Source organism: Musca autumnalis, unplaced genomic scaffold (assembly GCF_047663935.1).
Source record: "Musca autumnalis isolate F117 unplaced genomic scaffold, ASM4766393v1 scaffold_2, whole genome shotgun sequence".
In the NCBI taxonomy this organism is placed as follows: domain Eukaryota; kingdom Metazoa; phylum Arthropoda; class Insecta; order Diptera; family Muscidae; genus Musca; species Musca autumnalis.
Genome location: NW_027411755.1, coordinates 79,349,944 through 79,370,037, shown reverse-complemented (window position 1 = coordinate 79,370,037; position 20,094 = coordinate 79,349,944). Strand labels below are relative to the sequence as shown.

At 32.8% G+C, this 20,094-nt stretch overlaps 1 protein-coding gene across 5 annotated transcripts in view; it reads right to left on the bottom strand.

Annotated features, from left to right (window-relative positions):
* Positions 1 to 2,031: 2,031 nt before the first annotated feature.
* Positions 2,032 to 20,094, bottom strand: part of Prip (aquaporin prip) — a 69,498-nt gene continuing 51,435 nt past the window's right edge. For 2 of the 5 annotated variants that reach the window (XM_073968095.1, XM_073968094.1), the window contains 6 exons: positions 8,313 to 8,455; positions 8,141 to 8,244; positions 4,222 to 4,365; positions 4,003 to 4,150; positions 3,714 to 3,940; positions 2,032 to 2,499 (listed from right to left, as the gene is read on the bottom strand). In XM_073968095.1, coding sequence (XP_073824196.1) covers positions 2,464 to 2,499; positions 3,714 to 3,940; positions 4,003 to 4,150; positions 4,222 to 4,365; positions 8,141 to 8,244; positions 8,313 to 8,403 — 750 coding nt within the window. In that variant the 5' untranslated portion in view covers positions 8,404 to 8,455 and the 3' untranslated portion in view covers positions 2,032 to 2,463. Of the gene's footprint in view, positions 2,500 to 2,744; positions 2,840 to 3,665; positions 3,941 to 4,002; positions 4,151 to 4,221; positions 4,366 to 8,140; positions 8,245 to 8,312; positions 8,456 to 20,094 lie in introns of all 5 variants that reach the window. The other 3 variants (XM_073968093.1, XM_073968092.1, XR_012410269.1) reach the window with 2 other exon arrangements.

The window sequence follows — 20,094 nt, the reverse complement described above, 5'->3', positions numbered from 1 at the left end:
GGCGCATTTCCTTTTTAAGAAAGTATTTGAATATTTTAACAAAAAGTTTTTATCTTCTTAAATTGTGAAAATATTTTTGTAAAAAAATCGCGCGATTTTTTTTAATATTTTCACTATTTAAGGTTATAAAATGTTTAAAAAAAAATCGCGCGATTTTTTACAAAAAGTATTTGCGAATTTTAGCAAAAACTTTTTATTTTCTTACTTTCTTTTTTCCTGCAGGCAAAATTTTTCGTTTAAAATAGTTTTGAAGGCAAATTTTGAACACAGTTCGATTTGTATTGGCTACTACTTATTTTGTACTTAATTTTCCTAAAAATTTTAAATCAAGTATGAATTATATAAATTCATTATTATATACCGTACCATGTTCGAGATATATAAGTTTAAGTTGGGAAATTGCAGTCATGACATTGTTTTATAAGGAGGCGATACAGTCAATGCATTGTCGCAATTTGAACTTCTATGTCTCAATAACGGTAAAACCTATGAAGTTATTATAAAGGTCAATCTTATAGAGAATTTTCATAGCAACAACATTTTCTTTTGTCCCATTTAGATAGGACCTGCGATTTCCAATCAAAATTGTGAAACCCTAAAAAAACTAAAAGTGTCAACTTGAATCGCGATTTATTAAAAAAGCGCTCCGGCGATTTTTTTGTTTTTTGATTTTTGTCATCTATGAACATTGTAGTTTCAGAATCCGCAAATACTTCCCAGGTGTAACCTCCTTCCATTTAAATTTCGTTAAGGCGCACCGTGAATAGGGAGCAGACTTATATTCCTGTAGTTTGAGCACCCTGTCTTTTCTCCTTCCTTGTGGACGAGACAAACTACAACGTTCATAGATGAGAAACATCAAAAAACAAAAAATAAATCGCAGGAGGGATTTTCAAATAAATCGCGGTCAACGCTCACATTTTTAGGGGTTTTTTTTATGTTTTTACGGTTTTACTTGGAAACCACAAGTGATAATGGGACTAAAGGAAATGTTGTAGCAGTGAAAATTCTCTACAAGATTGACCTTAATGGTATTTTCGTAGGTTTTACCATTTTTGAGGTATAGAAGTTCAAATTGGGACAATGCACAGACTGTATCACCTCCTTATAAAACAATGCCATGCACGATGCCCTTTAACTAACTTTAAGTGAAAACCGCATACACCTGGGAAGTTTTTGTGATTTTTGAAACAGCAATGTTCATGGATGAAAAAAATCCAAAAATAAGAAAAAATCGCTAGAGGGACTTTTAAAGCAATCGCGGTCAAAGTTCCCAATTTTTGGTTTATTTTAGGTTTTCAGGATTTTGCTTGGAAACGGCAAGTCCTGTCGAAAAGGGACTAAAGAAAATATTGTAGAGGATTTTCACCGCTACAACATTTCCTTTAGTCCCAATACGATAGGACTTGCGGTTTCCAAGTAAAACAGTAAAAACCTAAAAACCCCTAAAAATGTGAACTTTGACTGCTATTTATTTGAAAATCCCTCCGCCGATTTTTTTATTTTTTGATTTTTCTCACCTATGAACATTGTAGTTTCTGAATCCGCAAAAACTATCCAGGTGTAAGCACTTTTCACCTGGGCCATATGGCGGTGCCCGCAGATTTGGCAGGCCAAGGCTTTGATGGAGCAAACAAGTGGATAACAAAATGAAAAGACGAGGCATTCCAGAAAGCAAAGCAACAAACAGAGGGAATTGGATATCTTTTCTTAGTTCGGCTTATGGAACAAATGTTCTGTAATGGGCTAGCTAAGTATGTAAGTAAAGTGATTTTCATCAGTTAAGATATTATACTCCTTCAAGAAATAAGCCTTGTTTCTTTTTACTACAATACAGTTCGCGGTGGAATATGTAGTAAGTTCGACCCGGCCGAACGTAACTCCGTTCTTACTTTTTCTGAACTAAATTGTATGTTGTTTCCATTTATTTATAAATTTAATAAAATACTTCACCATTTCTTTATTCTTTTAAAATTGCACATATTGAGAAGATATCATATAATTGTTGTTTATTATTGTAATACTTATAATGTCGGTTTGCATAATTTAACTTTATTATGGAAGGTATTATTTTAATTTCATTTTTTTGTGTTCATAAATATTTTTACAAATTGTTATAGTTAAGTTAACGAAATGGTTATGGAAGTTTCTTAAAATATTAAATGTTATACATTACATAAATATATATTGTCAACTGTCTTATATTAAATATGTTAACAAAAACAACTAATTGAAATGCAAATATATTTATATCTTTTAAAAAATAAATACAATTTTATAATATTGTTTTTAATTTTATATATTAATCGACTTAAAAATAAAATAAAATTTACTGCTGCTATATTCGATGCGCTCCAAAAACTCCTATTTGAATGTAGCTTATGTAGGCAAAACGCAGTGTAGTTATTTGTTTGTTTTCCATATTCCGGAATCAAATTACTTTTGATTTATGTAATAAATGCTCTAGGCGTAGTCACGGCCACTGTCCAATTTTCTCATCTGTATTTAGATAAATGGTTTTTTAATAAACAAAAATCTACTTTTGAGTTAAAAAATACACATCAAAATATAGTTTAACAAACATAAATCCATTATTAGAAACTTTTTTGGTGCATAAATTGATGTGGCTGTGTTTCGGTGCGTATGCTTTAGGGTATGAGAATGTGCTCAATGTTAGAAATAGAAAATGTTTTGCATTGGATGAAAAACACGTAAGACAAACAAAACTGTGAAAATATGCAAACCTTTTTTTTATTGAAATATGAATATTGAAGGAGGGTCCTACTATTGTGAATTAGATTTGATTCTCGTGCTGTATATATTTCATGGCATATTGTGGCTTGGGATATAGGAAAAAAGTTAGGTATAGTGTCAGTTATTTTAAAAAATTTCGTTTAAATGATTTAGATCGAAAATTGTTTATGTGGTTATAAAAATTAGGAATTTCTATATTAGACTAGTCAATCATCAATTGTTATTAAAAGGACTTCAGCTAAATCTATTTACTGAGGCCATGCACCATTACTGGCTTCAGAAGGGCTAATTGATCAGTAGGAATCTGAGAGGACATTGGGGAAACATTACTTAAAATTATTTTTAACGATAGTGAATGAACTGTTCGAATATCTGTCTATCTTGTCCCTTCACACTTACCCTTACCAAAATGGAATTCTTTTTCTATTTCTTTCCTAATAATTTATTTCTAACGAGGTGTGAATATAAAAAATGCATTGTTTATATTTGAAACTGATCTCATGTAAAGAAATAGACATACACATACAAATGTCTTTATAAAGCCATATAACGCTATCGAAGCCAATCTGGCTCTTATCTGAACTAGGTCTTTAAAATAAGCAGTGTTAGGTATCTTAGAGTTTTTTTTTTTTTTAATTTAAGTGTAGGACATCTATTGCAGCTAAGTTTAATGTAAATATATAAGAATACATATGTACATACATATATGCTAAACTAATACGAAACAAATAAATAAAATACAACTATGTATTATAATACTCTTCCTTCCAAGAATACTAAAAAGCTCTATGGTGATGTATAGTGTGGTTAAATTCTTTCTTTTTACATTAATACAAAACTCGAAAGAATGAAAGCATATTGCCAAAACGTATAATGGATTATGTTTCTTTTTATGAGCATACAACCCTCACCTCACGTTCATCGGCTTGTGTCCTGTATTTTTCCGATACTTCACTAACCTTTGGCTCAGCTGGTTTTTCCAAAATTTGAGTGTAAATTAATGCAGCAGCAATGCCACCCAAAATTGGACCAGCCCAATAGATCCAATGAGATTCCCAATTGTTAACGGCGAATGCAGTACCCACAGTACGTGCTGGATTCATACTGGAACCTGTATAGGCAATGGTGCCCAAGTGGCCTAAAGTAACAGCCATGCCAATTGCCAAAGGTGCGGTATAACGTGAGTCTGAAACATTAGAAAAAAATACATGTATTATATTGAGATGGAGTTACTTTCAAAGCACTTACCAGGCTTATTGGCATCACAGGCACCGAATACAGTCAGTACCAATACTAAACCTAAAAAGAACTCAATACCAAGTCCTTGGAGTTCAGTAATATTGGCGGCCAAATTTGTGTGTCCAAGGCCGTTATAATATTTCTCATCAATGAGTGTCTATTGGAAAAACAAACAATGCAACAATAGATAAACATAATTTTTATCCCAGCTTTTAACCAGATACTTACTTTAACAGCTGCTGTCCCGGCTATCGCTCCTAAACATTGGAAGATTATGTATAGCACTGCACGTAGGACACTAATACGACCAGCAACTAGCATGCCAATTGTCACGGCTGGATTTACATGACCACCACTTAAATGTCCAACAACCTATAAGAGTATTTCAAAAAAAATTAAATTTGATTATTTTAAATTACTTTACTTTTAAATAGCTGTATCTTTTTTACTTTTTCAGTAACATTTACTCTGTAACTTGTTTTCAGAGAGTAAGAACAATTATACGGAAAAAAGAGAAAAGTAAAAAGACAGCATTTAGAAAAATTTAGCAAGATAACTGTCGATTACCAAAGAAAAACTAAATCTAAAGCAGTTAAAAACTTCTTCAATTTTAAGTAAAATAAATAAGAAATAGTTAAAAGATAGTTAAAAGATTAATAATCAATAAATATAGTTGAATCGCATTAGGTCTGTACGATATCCCAAACATTTGTACAAATTCTTACTGAATGCTGTTCGATAACAAAATTATCCAGCAAAAGAGAACGAGTTTGGAGAGATTTTGGAGAGTTTTGTGACTGAGAACTTGCAAAAATTTTGCTGGGAAAATTTGTCCCGCAAAAATTTGCAAGTCTGATCAGCTGACTTTAAATCACCTGTTTAATGTAAACAACTCGAAATGTTAACATTTTTGACCAAGAAAATTTCACAATTGCACATTTTTTTAGATTCTAAAGCGTTATGGATAGGATTACGAGGGCGGTTCGGAAACTTCTTAGCCTATCAATGAAAGAAAATAGTTAGTTTTTCAAAAAAATTTTTATTTTTCAATATAATCTCCTGAAACTTCAATACACTTAGTCCAACGCTTTTCTAGCAATTCTATCCCTTGATTAAAATAGTTTTCCTCAAGGTCTTCAAAATAGAGGTTTACAACTGTAATTGCATCTTCATTTGAGGTAAGAAGCTTGCCAGCAAGGATTTTTTTAGATTTGAGAAGTAAAAGTCACTTGGAGCTAAATCAGGAGAATAGGTCTGTACGATATCCCAAACATTTGTACAAATTCTTACTGAATGCTGTTCGATAACAAAATTATCCAGCAAAAGAGAACGAGTTTGGAGAGATTTTGGAGAGTTTTGTGACTGAGAACTTGCAAAAATTTTGCTGGGAAAATTTGTCCCGCAAAAATTTGCAAGTCTGATCAGCTGACTTTAAATCACCTGTTTAATGTAAACAACTCGAAATGTTAACATTTTTGACCAAGAAAATTTCACAATTGCACATTTTTTTAGATTCTAAAGCGTTATGGATAGGATTACGAGGGCGGTTCGGAAACTTCTTAGCCTATCAATGAAAGAAAATAGTTAGTTTTTCAAAAAAATTTTTATTTTTCAATATAATCTCCTGAAACTTCAATACACTTAGTCCAACGCTTTTCTAGCAATTCTATCCCTTGATTAAAATAGTTTTCCTCAAGGTCTTCAAAATAGAGGTTTACAACTGTAATTGCATCTTCATTTGAGGTAAGAAGCTTGCCAGCAAGGATTTTTTTAGATTTGAGAAGTAAAAGTCACTTGGAGCTAAATCAGGAGAATAAGGTCGGTGGTCAAGCAACTCGTACTTTAATTCGTTGATTTTAGCCATTGTTAAAAGACTTTTGTGCGCTGGTGCGTTGTCTTGATGAAAAATTATTTTTTTGTGTTGTAAGCCAGAACGTTTTCCTCGAATTTGTACATTTAATTGATCCAAAAGGTTGCAATAGTACTCTGAATTTATTGTTTTACCCTTTTGCAGATAGTCAATCAATAAAATACCTTTGAAGTCCCAAAAAACCGTTGCCATAACCTTACTAGCCTATTGAATTGTTTTTGCCTTCTTTGGGGCACTTCATACAGCTTCAGTCCATTGTTTGGATTGTTCTTTTTTCTCTGGAGTATAGTGGTGGATCCATGTCTCATCAACAGTTATGAAACGACGCTTAAAATCCATTTTATTTCGCTTAAAACGATCCAAACAAGCTTGAGAAATGTTCAGTTTTATGCGTTTTTGATCGACTGTTAACAAATGCGGCACCCATCTTGTAGAAAGCTTTTTCATCTGTAGTTCTTCATGCAAAATTAAATGGACTCGATCATTTGAGATGCCCATGATATTAGCAATTTCACGCACTTTTATTCGTCGATCATTTAATACCATATCATGCACTTTGGCTACAATTTCTGTTGTTGTTGCTGATTTTGGACGTCCACTACGTGGTTCATCTTCAATGCTTGTACGACCACGTTTAAATTCAGCAACTCAATTTTTTACTGTTGCATATGAAGGAGCACTTTCACCTAACACATTCACCATATCATTATGAATTTCTTGTTCCGATAAACCTTTTTATGTAAATATTTAATGACAGCACGCATTTCTAATTTTTCCATTGTAAAAAATTGCGGATGCGTCTTTTTTGAACACCTGCAACTATATGAAGGAGTTGCCAGATCGAAACAAAATTTAACATGTGTTCATAACAGAGATGGAAGTTTCCAAAACACTTAACTTTTTCTGTTTATACCGCGCTTTTTGTGCTAGGCTAAGAAGTTTCCGAACTGCCCTCGTAAAGCGTTAAATAAGTAAACTGCAATTTTAAAATTTGTGTTTTTGTTCCGTTTGGTTTGAAATATCAAAAGAAACAAAAACAAATTTCATACATTTTCGGAAACAGCTGACTTTCTTGCAAGTTTTTGCAAAATGTTGTTCGATAACTTTCTGCAATTTTTCTTGCTTGAGAGTGTAAAATTCACTGAGAGAGGTTGCTGGAACTGACTGAGTAATTATTGCTGGGAAAGTTATCGTACACACCTATTATTTGCAGTATTTTCCCCAAATATCACATAAACATTGAACATCTGACCATTAGCAGGTGATTGAAAATCAGTTGTTCGACCTTGCTAAATGTTGCTGGGAAAAATTCTTCTAGCAACCTCTCAGCAAACAACTGTCAAAATTGTTCTCTCATTTCGCTCTCTTTTACTGAACTTTTGTGTAAAAAGACTGCATTTAGTAACATTTCGTAATAATTATTACAAATTTTCACGTAAAAAGACACACCTAATAATTGGTCTGTTCCTTTACTTTTGAAAATGGTAAAACCGGCAAAAGTGGTAAAAGTTGTAAACTGCTCCCATGTAAATTGTATGGTGTCTGAAGTAAAGGAACGCTTTTCGAGTAAAAAGTGGTAAAACTTGAAGATTCTTGCACGTAAAGGAACAGTGCTAATATCTACACAATTGCTGCTGCCGAGTTGCCAACACAATCAACAGCTGTGTTTTGAGAAAACGCTAATGACAAGAAAAATGTCCCCAAGTCAGGTTTAAAGCCTGTAGTGCGATTCTGTAGCTCTCTACTCTCTATCGACAAATGTCGATAGTTTGCGATATTTGTCGGCAAGTGCTATTCTGTATATAAATTTTACCGATCTTTGTCGGTATTTTATGTCTGTAATTATTGAAATGCATTGGTCAGATTCCATAAATTTCCTTAAAAAAGTATAAGTTTTTGTTGGTTTTTGGTCGACCTTCAATCGGGATTTAAAGACTTTATGGACAGAGTCCAACACTGGCTACGCGATCTAGGTTTTGAATAAGTAGGTTGGCTAATGGGTACATAACACTATATGTTTTTTATATCAGGTGGTGTATATAATAGTACACCCATTGTGTAATATATACATATGGTGTAATGTACCCATAAGCTAGATAGGTAGTCCCTATTTCTGTTTTCTGCAGTCTAATTCCATTTAGTTGTGAAATTTGTCTACCTACTAAATATAGTCGTTGACATGTAAGCAAAAACAGTTTATTGGCAAATTTTGATACTAATTAATGCATACAAATTACAACAATTCAACTCAATTGAGTGCAGGTAATGTATACTTACGGTAATTGCCATAAAAACACCAAGGCCAAATGCCAAAGCCTTAAATGTACCATCTTCAGCTTGTGTGCATGCACCACATGCAAAAAAGTTGAGTATTAAATTTCCTAAATATATTCAAAAGAGACAGTGTTAAATATTGACAAGTGCAGATGGATTTTTATGTAAAACTTACCAATAAATTCCCCAATAAGTGATTGCCATAAATGAAAGTCCTTTGTTTTAAGTTCATTGATACCAAGTTTGTATTGGAATTTGCCTGCCATATTTATGTAGCTTTTTTAACAGAAAAAATTGGAATGTTTCTTTGTTTTAATGCTGTAAAGAAAAAAAAAATTAAAATAAAAACATATAATTTTATTGGCATATTAACTTGGCGCAAGTGTTGATGTGTTTTTAATGTGCCCATAATCTAATAAGTGTTTTTCTCAATATTCAACAGTAGTGAGTCCCATGTAAATATTTACATATATTACTTTTTATATGGATAGACAAATATAATAATTTTTATATAGACAAATTGGAATATTGAGATGGGAATGTTGGTTCGTATCATCACTGGTTGCTGTTATTGGACAAAAAATACAAAAAAAGAAAAGTCAAATATTCCATCATTAATTGCTACGGGATGCGGTTTTCAAATATGCAGTTGAAACATTCCATGGAGCAATAACAAGGTGTACCATCAATCATACCAAACCTAGTTGATTTTTATACCCTCCACCATATATGGAGGGGATAATTACATTTTTATTAAATATGTCATTCCGTTTATAACACACTAGCTGAACCCGGTGCGCTTCGCCACCCCGACCAAGATAAAATATAATGGAATGCTATACTTATATTGAAATTATTCATTAAAATGCTTTAATGCATAAATATAGCAGATATGAATATGATCTTTACACATTCAGTGCCGTGTATGGAGCTTATGTTATGGTATTTTTGTATGGTGCAGGTAGTAAGACTCCTTCTAAATCCTTTCCTACTATAACTACACCTACGTGGGTGACATTTGCAAATGTCATATCGTCACCATAAATGTCCCCTTTAAAGAAGAGAATTAAATTAGGAATAACGTTAAGATTAAGAACGTTTTTCCAAGGGCATATATTAAGCTGTTGTGACACCTAAAATTACTATAAGGGTAACTTCCACTTGTATTGAACAGTTTTAATCCAATAATAATAATGAGGATAAGGACGTGTCTTATGAATAGGTAACTGTTTCCCCTTCGTCCATCCATATTTAATAATTTTAGCCTTGATTTTCTCCAACTAAATGTACACGCATACTATAATGCTGACTTCTACTGACTTCAAAGACACTTCCTTAAATAATGAATCAGAGATTCAATATTTTATTATTATTCCTTATCTCTACTCATGTGATATTTTTTAACAATAGGATGACCTGAAATTTGAATGGTTTTCAAAATATTTTTTAGTCAAAATTCTGCACACAATTTACAAATCTCGACCGATTTTAATATAATTAATATATAGTCCCAATTCCTTCACACTTAAAAACTTCATTGAAATTGGACATTCATAGCGTGTTGATGCATCAGATACCTCAAATCGGCCAAAAATTTATATCGGAGCTCCATCCAAATCTGGGGCTGGATTCTTGTTCTATGAAAATTTGAAATGAAAAATATTTCCTTTATAACCTTTTTCATTTTCGGGTTTGCACCACGCCTTCATATAGCCCCCATAGAATGATTCCTCCATTTTCGGTATTTCGTAGGCTGTGGCCTCAATATCCATGGAAATGGATAAAATTTTTTTATTTCGTTTTCCATGGGGGTATTAAATATTCCAGAAAATAATTATATTTTATTATTATTCCTTATCTCTACTTATGTGATATTTTTTAACAATAGGATGACCTGAAATCTGAACGGTTTTCAAAATATTTTTTAGTCAAAATTCTGCACACAATTTACAAATCTCGACCGATTTTAATATAATTAATATATAGTCCCAATTCCTTCACACTTAAAAACTTCATTGAAATTTGACATTCATAGCGTGTTGATGCATCAGATACCTCAAATCGGCCAAAAATTATATCGGAGCTCTATCCAAATCTGGGGCTGGATTCTTGTTCTATGAAAATTTGAAATGAAAAATATTTCCTTTATAACTTTTTTCATTTGACAGTTTTCTCCTTTATACAAGTTTTCATTTCACATTTTCAGAGAAACAGATTTGAGCCCCTGGACCGATTTCGATAATTTTGGCAAATTTATTTGTAGGCAAAATTCCGTTAAAAATTCCAAAATTTATTGAAATCGGGCATATATTGCATGTTTGGTGCGTCAAATAGATTAAAAGATTTATATTCAATAAAATATAGCTCTTTTAAGAACGACTTTTTGCCGCAATGGCGTAATGAAAGAAAAAAAATACTTTTTTACACCGCTATGTGGTATTTTCGATATTTGTAAAATATACAAAAAATATATGACCCTAGTTCACATAATTTTAATCTGCATAAAATGCCAATTCGATGTCCCTCAGTCTGCCCGTCTCCCAGCCAGACTCATGTGTTACGAATGTGACATGTATGTCAAAAATCCTTGTATGTAGCTCCTTTTCTGGCGATCCTTTTGATTTCATGTTTCCTTCGTTTGAAAGGCAAGAACATTTCATTAAGCTACCTGGAATCTCAGGTTCATAACTTTATCGTAACTCAGTTTAAAATGCAAAATAAAACGAAAAATCCCTGACCAGACTCAGGTGTCCAAAGGAGGGTTAAAATCTGCATTTATTGTCCAATCGATGACATTTTTACCAGTTTATTGTTGTGACTAAAAGCGAATTCTACAAAAAAAATGTAAAAATCGGATCGTTTTTGGCCCGCCTTAGTGTATATATTCTTGATCAGCATCAAATTCTAAGTCGATATAACATCTGTCTGTTGAAATCAAGATACAGCACGGAATATTTAAGGTAGAGCTTTATAATTTGGCATAAAGGTTTATATTCCTCCTAGGAATACCAAACGAAAATGAGCTATATCGGTCCACGTTTTGATATAGTCCCCACCTGCGAGTTTTGGGTATTTTGAAAGTTGTGGCCTTAATATCCGACCGAAATAACTACAATTTGGTTTTTAGTCTTCGTTTGGGTATAAAACTTTCCACCTGAAAATTTTCGGGTTTGCACCACGCCTTCATATAGCCCCCATAGAATGATTCCCCCATTTTCGGTATTTCGTAGGCTGTGGCCTCAATATCCATGGAAATGGATGAAATTTTTTATTTCGTTTTCCATGGGGGTATTAAATATTCCCGAAAATAATTATTAATACCTATAAAACTTTCCATCAAAAGTTTGTCGGTGTAGATCTACGTTTTCATATAGCCCCCGTATAGCGAAATTTTCAGAATTTTTTTAGTTTTCGTAGCATTATTTAAACGAAATTACTGAAATTTGGAATTTAGCCTTCGTTGGATATACAAAATGTTACTCCGGAATTTCATCGGTACAGGTCCACTTTTTGATACAGTTCCAATAGAACGGTACCCCCGATTTTCGGTATTTTGAAAGTTTTAGGCAGTTTATTTAGACTTCATTAGGGGTACAAAACATTATAATAGGCACAAAAATTCCTTGCAAAAAAGCAGACAGTATTGGTCCTTGTTTTGCTATAGTCTCTGTATATGGGTACCAGCCGACTTAAGCTTTTTTGAAGATTTTAGTCACATTTTTCTACTGAATTGGTTGTTAATTGAAATTTTGTGTTCTTCGAAGATAGACAAATTATTCGCAAAAAACTATCCATATATATCCAAGATGTAATATAGCCCCCTTGAACCGGACAATACCAATTTTAATTTTATGTATTTCGAGGTTTTTTGTGAAATTATCAAACCGAGATTGCTGCTGTACTTTGGTATTTTGTATTGTTAGAGAATGTAAAAGCTCAATTCGGAAAATGATAAATATTGGTCAATGTTTTGGAAAGGGCCCATGTGAGCTATCTTAAAGGAATTTGATCATTTTCCTTTCTATGTGAATGTAAGTTTGTATTTTGGACTCACGCAGAAAATTATCAATATACAACAATTTTCTTTAGTTAAAATATTCTACTCCCCCAAGGGAGTATTACTTCAATACAGTTTGTAGTGGTGGTTGTATAAAGTACCGCTTTGAGCTTGATCCCATTTTTACTGTTATATAGACAAATTGTAATATTGAGATTGGAATGTTGGTTCGTATCATCACTGAAGCATAATACGTATTGGCTGGCTGCTGTCATAATCCAAAAATAAAAAAATAAAGTCAAATGCTTTGTTTAAAATATGCCATCATTACTGCGGATGCGTCTTTTCAAAAATGTTGTTTTTATTGAACCATTCCAACGACAGGACATATATATATATATACCTACACCCATTCGTATATAATTGATAATATATGATATATATTTATATATAATATATGATATATATATATGATATATATTTCATAACGTTTTTTGCTTCTCCTGTAAAATTATTATTTTGTAAGTTACGTCTTTGGGCATTTATGGTGACGATATGCTGATCGGTTTATTCGTTTTCGAGTTACAGTATGCACCGCAAACTACAAGTAAAAAAGTATCAGTTCATTAGTGTTCATTAGTGTTGAAGGAATGGTCCGACATAGTCCATTATTAAAGTGGATCTTATTTTGGGAGTCTTATCTTTTCGATAGATATCGCACCCACTAGTCATTTCAGTGGGTCATCGTATAACATTTGGACCAGTAGGCCAGGAAGCATGAACTTGTCCACGGAAAACATAATATCGCTGTAAACACACACAACGAATAGCATCGGTATACATTTCCAAGGGATCTTCCAACAGACTCTAAACTGCACTTAAACAAAAATTTTGAACTTTTGCAGGGAAGGTACCTTAAAGAGAGCGCCAATATGGGTCATTTTTGGAAATTAAACTAAATTTGGACAAACTATTAGAAGATCCAAAGTATGGACCAAATTGGTTACCCCGTTCAAGAAAGTGTATCGTAAATAGTGAAATTTTTTTAAATTTTTGGGAGAAGTATTGGAAGTGGTGGACCGGTATTGCCCATCTTCGAAGTGAAACTAAGTTTGGACAAAATATGTCGAAGGCCAAATTTCCAACCAAATCGGTTGACCAGTTCGAGGTTTAGGTGCTCTCCAGCCACTTAAATGGTGCCATAGGGATTTTTTACAGCTTTTGGGCTGTTTTCTCAGGATGTATTTATTTCCCCTGAAAAAACTTGTACCATCGTAAAGGGGGTCAGTAAATGCAATTTTCTTCAACAAAAATCAAAGTGATCCAAGAGCAGGTCTTAAAGTGAACTTATCTGAAATTTTGTGTGGGAAGTACCCGAAGGAGTGAATAAATATGGTCCATATTCAAACCTGATCTATACTATATTAGGATGTGTAAAGTATGGACCAAATCGATCATTCCCTTCAAGAGTTATCGTGCACACAATTTTTCCGAACATTTTTGAAATTTTCTGGGGGAGGTGCCTGAAGGGGTGGACCGATATGGCTTATATTCGAACTTAAACTAAGTTTGGACAAAATATTAGGAAGGCCAAATGTTGGACCGAATCGGCAGATCCGCTCGAGAGTTATCTTGTGCTCCAACAAATACACACGGTGTCATATGGGTTTTTTACAACTTTCAGGCTATTATGTCAGGAATTATGGGCTTGCCCCTGATGAAACTTGTACCAACGTATGGGGGGCAGTGAATACAAGTTGTTACAACAAAAATCAAAGCGATTCGAGAGCTAGTCCTAAACTAAACATTTCCAAAATTTTGTGTGGGAGGTACCGAAGGAGTGGACCGATTGAGTTCATATTGGAACCTCATCTAAGTCTGGTAAAATTCAGGATGTACAAAGCATGAACTAAATTCAGGATGTACAAAGCATGGACTAAATCGGTCTGAAGGAGTGGACTGATATGACCCATCTTCGAACTTAAACTAAGTATAGTCAAAATATTACGATACCCAAAATTTGGTTCGAATCGGTTAATCCGTTCGAGAGTTATTGTGCGCACCAGCCAGACAGACAGACGGACGGACATTGCTAAATCGGCTAAAAATTGTCTAAAACGTCCAAACGTTTCGTCCAAACATACTTGGGGTCTAAAACCATTATTTCTCTGAGGCACATTTTGCCCGTGTGAAAGTGAATATACCCTCGTTAGCATAAATGATGAGTGTTTCGTAGGCGGTCGTTTGTCGAAAAAAAATTTGGTAGATTTCTTGTAACAAATTCATGAAAAAAAAATTCCCACAAAGCTGAATTTTGGTGAAGAGCTAGGGTTTGCCATTAGAAGCAATGTTCTAAAAGTTCCCATCGATCCCATGTGTGCAAAAAAAATTATTCGGGGTCAAAGGTCAAAATTTAAGGGTTTTTAGGTTTTCGGATTTATTTTTTGAAAACGGTTGATCTAATCAAAAAGTGACTAAAGTAAATATTGTAGACAGAAAAATTATCTACAAATTTGACCCTTAGAATTTTTTTCTTAGAAGGAACCATTCTTGAGATATAGCTGTTCTAAAAAACACATGACTTTTATGCACTTATAAGGGAAATATGCACATATTCAGACGAACCGGCTAAAATAAGCGAAGTAATCGCCTCATAATGTACTAACGCGGCTAATTTTTTATTTGACCTTTAGATCGAGATATCTCGAAAATGGTAAGTCTTTTTTAAGAGTCATAAAGATCAATCTTGTAGACAATTATTGAATCTACAACTTTTACTTTAGCGGGCTTTTGCTAAGTATTACCGTTTTTGAGAAAAAATAAGAAAACTGAATAATGCCTCCAAAAATGACCTTTGACCCCGAATAACTTCTTTTGCACACATGGGATCGATGGGGACTTTTAGGACGTTGCTTCTAATGGCCAACCCTAGCTCTCCACCAAAATTCAGCTTTGTGGGAATTTTTGCTATTTCCCCCTTATACGCATGTCTATTTTGACCGGACTATTAGGGGGAAATGCATTTTAAAATGTATGACCATTCGAAACCTGCAAAAATCTAAAAATTGTGAATTTAAATTTGAGTACACATACAGTAAAATATTTTGAAACATTTCTGAACATGGCTGAATCGAATATCTATATATGTATATGGGGCCTGTACCGACAAAAATTGCATTGTTGGAAACCTATTTTTATACAAAATATAGTTCGGCCTATATGATAAATGTTCAGTTAGCAGGACAACCGAGGACATGTTATTATATCATATTATTACTCTTAAAATTTGAGCACAGTATAAAACAAATTATTTTAGTATATGATTTGAGTTGTAAATGTAAACTATAACAAATTGAGCCATTTTATAATCCTCCTAAAATTATTTTTGCCGTTACATGCCAATGCACCCCAACAATTTCTCCTCGCTGACACTGCAAATTTTTTATTTGTTTTTTCTATACTTTGTATGTAAATGTACATATGTATGTGTATATTTTATTTTCATAGTCAAAATTTATTGTTGAATTTTTATGGTTACAATTGTTGCAAAAATTATGGCTGAATAACATTTGGCACACTTGCAAATGTTGTTAGTTAAACCACTTTCGATATGAAGCAATGTTTATGTTTTGTTTTCATATATTTCGAATTCTCAATTTGAACGCATACCTACTAACAACAACAAATGATATGTTAATCGTGACTATATTAAACAAGAACGACGATTAAGTCATTCTCATTGTCAACTTAAAGTGTCACAATTCGAATATGATATCATAGGATGTATGAAACTACTATGAAATCAGACGTTAAGTCAGAAAAAAGATGAAGAAATGTAGAATTTTAAATAAATAATTTGTGCAGGTAGGTCACAATTAAAACGTCATTTACACTAAACGGGTATTCATAATATCCGTTAAAAACATTTGTAAATATGGAGTTTTTTAGTTTAAAAAATCCAGAAAAGTTATAACCTTATGCACACATTTATGTCTTCCAAAACGCATCAAAATATAAAAGTGCTTAAGATTTCGATGTTATTTGGAAGTACAAGGTAATGGATTGGAAATCTATTCTTAGTTCGCTTATGGTACATATCTCTTCTATCTGGCCAACTAAGTAAGACACTGTTTATTTTATAGCCTTTTGCAGGGTTAACCTTCTTTATGATGATTTATTTAAAATTTAAGCAATGGAATTGACATTTGAAACCCAGTGGGTTTGTTAAATCCGGTTATATATAAACGTACTATTAGTTAACCTTCGCATTCGCACAGATATACAACAAACTTAATCCTTTAAGCCTGGGTTTCCATTTCAGATTCTCAGATTTATTGTACCGCCCACCTGTCAACATGAGGATGATGACTTTTTACAACCTCGTGTCCCTGTATCATATTTTGATCAGTTTTTATTTAATATTAGATAAATTCTTAAATATAAGGTGACTCGATGAAAACCACACACACAAAATGATTTAAAAAAATAAAACATATAATTTCTAATAAAACTATAATTTTAGGTATATTAGTCTTATCTTATATCTTATGGAAAGAGCATTTTTCCAAACATTTGTGTTCAAATACTAGCAAAGATAACGAAGATACCGCAGATCCAAACCCAGAAGATGGTATTGAATGTATACTGCCCGGTCAAGATGAGGTAAATATAGTAACAAACCGACTGAAGAATAATAAGGCAGCAGGAGCGTACGGCCTACTAGTCGAGCTGTTCGAAGCCGGAGGCGACACGCTGATAAGGTGTATGCGTCAGCTAGATGGCAGGAAGAACTCATACGCGACGATTGGAATAAGCATACTGTGTAACATCCACGAGGAAGAAGATAAGACTGTGTGCTCAAACTACAGGGGCATAAGTCTGCTCCCTATTTCATATAACATATGTACACTCCCTTTCATTTCAATAGCACACTTTAACATTTTATTTGTTACTCCATTTTAGTTGACATTCGTCGAATATCCTGGGATATGTTTATATACAGTGCTGCTTAAAACATTTGCAACTGGAATGACTACTTCACTTTTTATATAGTTCTGAGGTAATTTATGGATTTGAAATGCAAATATTTTTGTAGGTTGATTGTTTATTGATCCCTTTTTAAAGATTTAAAATAGAATTGGCAATAATTGCACTTATTTTACAAAAATACACGAAACAAAGCTCGGACTCACTTTTGGTCCTGCTCAAAACATTTGCAACTTAGAAAATTTGATTCAAAATCTGAAGATATGATTTGTGTTTTGATAATATATTGTGAGTTTAACCATTTATTTATTATCTAGACACATCATAAAGGTATCCAGGTAATTAAATAAATTAATATATCCTTTTGAATCCTGTCTCTAAGGATAATTACTAAATACAAAAGTTTTATTAGACATTTAGAAGTGTAGAGTCCATTTTAGAGTCCCGGAACCTTTTATATGAATTCAGATCACTAAGGCTGATCGGGTCCGATAAGAACACAAAAAATATTTGCAAAAAATTGCTAGTTTTACGTGGTTATACATACGTTTTGTGGCGGTATTATGCCAAAAACCCCTCTTATACGACGCCTGTAGTGTGTACGTGGTGCGATTTCGACATATTATATGTCTGGTTAGTTTTTAAATCCTATAAATATCTCGACCTTATGCCTCTAGTACCATCTCTGTCCATAAAAATACCTTCAGGTCAATATAAAACACCATCTTCGTTTTGGGTCAACTTTTTTGTATAAGGTGACAAATTCGATTATCACTCGACTTGGTGATAAAGTACATTTTTTCAAGTCATATAACTCAAATATTGATTTAAGTCGACGAAAAACACTCGATTTTATAACTCCAAAATCAATTCCAAACATTTTTTGCAAAATTTATATGAAAAATTTAATTTTTCCTGGAAATTACTATTTTCCGAAAATTTGCCCATATTGGTACACCGGTATCTATGGTATGCATCAGAGGGTGTTGTATAGATTTATCGATGTCAAGCCTTTATTTAACGTCTGTTGATGACATTTGAGGGATCTGCTTAATAATTCGCACCATTATTTGATTATCCCCTGCAGTAGATGCCGTTCTACATTCACCTCCTTCCCATCTTACCGCAATTTTAGTACTTTTTACGCGGTATACAGCTCAATTTTAAATATTTTAATGTTCTTATATTTATTTCTGGAATGCGTTGAATCCACAATTTTCAGAAATAAACATTTTTCATATCTTTGATACAAATTTGGGACCATAACTTTTGTTTTTATTAAAAAATTAGAAATGTCTTGTTTTCGGCATACTTGTCTGTCAAAATTAAACATAGGCGGCATAAAATCTATTCCTCATGAAAGCTTTTTGCCCTATTCTTCTGACTAAAAACCATCTTATGCCAATCAATACAAAAAAACTCAACAAAAATTAGGTAATAAATATTCGAACCACGGAGTTGCATATGTTTTGAGCAGGCTAAAACACGTGATCCTCCGACATTTCACACATTTCTGTAACATAAGTGTTAAGAACTGAATAATCATTTTAAAATCATGAAAGTAGGGTCAATAAAGAATCTAATTGCAAAAATAAATATATTTCAAAACATAAAATGTCCTTAAAAATAGCCTAAATGCGATATAGGCATCTGAGTTGCAAATGTTTTGAGCAGCACTGTATCTTGTGTTGTTCTCTTATGGAGTATCTTTCAACCAAAAGTTTTGCTTCGATATCGCCCCGTTATAAACTTTTTAAAATTTCTCTCAATAAAAACTTGAATACAATTGAAAATTTTGAATATTACTGTTACGATTCTCTAAAATTGGAATGAATTAAAGCCATTTGAAGTTTAATGCGCTAAAATTAGTCAAAATATGGCTTTAATACTAGGAAAATAAGACCCTTTGAAGGATGTGGCCTTTCATTGCCTTTCATTGTCTGAAATACGTTAGAAATTTGGCCAATTTGCGTTGACTCACAGTCATATCGACGTCGTATAAACTACAGTGACATCAGTATAGTCAGGACAGATTATAGGACAAATGTTCTTAGTTCAGATTATAGGACAAATGTTCTGTAGAGAGCCAACTAAGTAATTAAATAAACATCCGCTGATATGTCTGTGATGTATAATCGCCAGTGAATTAATTTTTGACAAAGAAAATTATCCAACTTTTTAATATAGTTTTTTTGGCCATAAAGTTCAGCTTATAGGACAAATGTTCTGTAGAGGGCCAACTGAGTAATTAAGTAAATATCCACTGATATGTATGTGATATTTTACCGCCATTGATGTTTTACAGAAAATTATCCAAAACTAATATAGTTTTTTGGTCGTAAAACGGTCAATAAAAAATTCCAAGATTTTTTGTGTACTAAATAAGCCAAAAAGTATAGGAATATCGATTCATCCGCATTCAAAATGCCATTTCAAGAAAAACTCATTTAAATTTTTTTATTTCACATGCAAATACACAGGATTCATCCCTTTTCAACGAACATAACTTCTATTAAATGCTACCTACAAGTTTATAGTTTGAAATGTGTAGCATCAATCACATGGTTATTGGTTAAGATAAATAATTTAGTATAGACACAAACCGAAATAATGGTTAACGTTATTGTGAATCACGCTTCATTTCCAACTTATATTGTGAATGAATCATCATATCATTTCGGTAAATGAGTGAAATTCTGGATAATTCATCAATAGATGGAGTTAGTCTGTTGGAATGACTTAATCAAGTTCATTCCAAGTAAAAATTCTCTACAACATTTTCTTTAGACCCATTTCGATAAATTAAGCACTTTTCTGAAAAATTATAAATGTGCAATTTAATCGCGATTTGTTTAAAAATCCCTCCAGCGATTTTTTTTTGTTTCTGGATTTTTCTCATCTATGAAGGCTGTTTCAGAATCCGCCAAAACTTCCCAGGTGTAAGCACCTTACATTTAAAGTTAGTTCAGGCGCA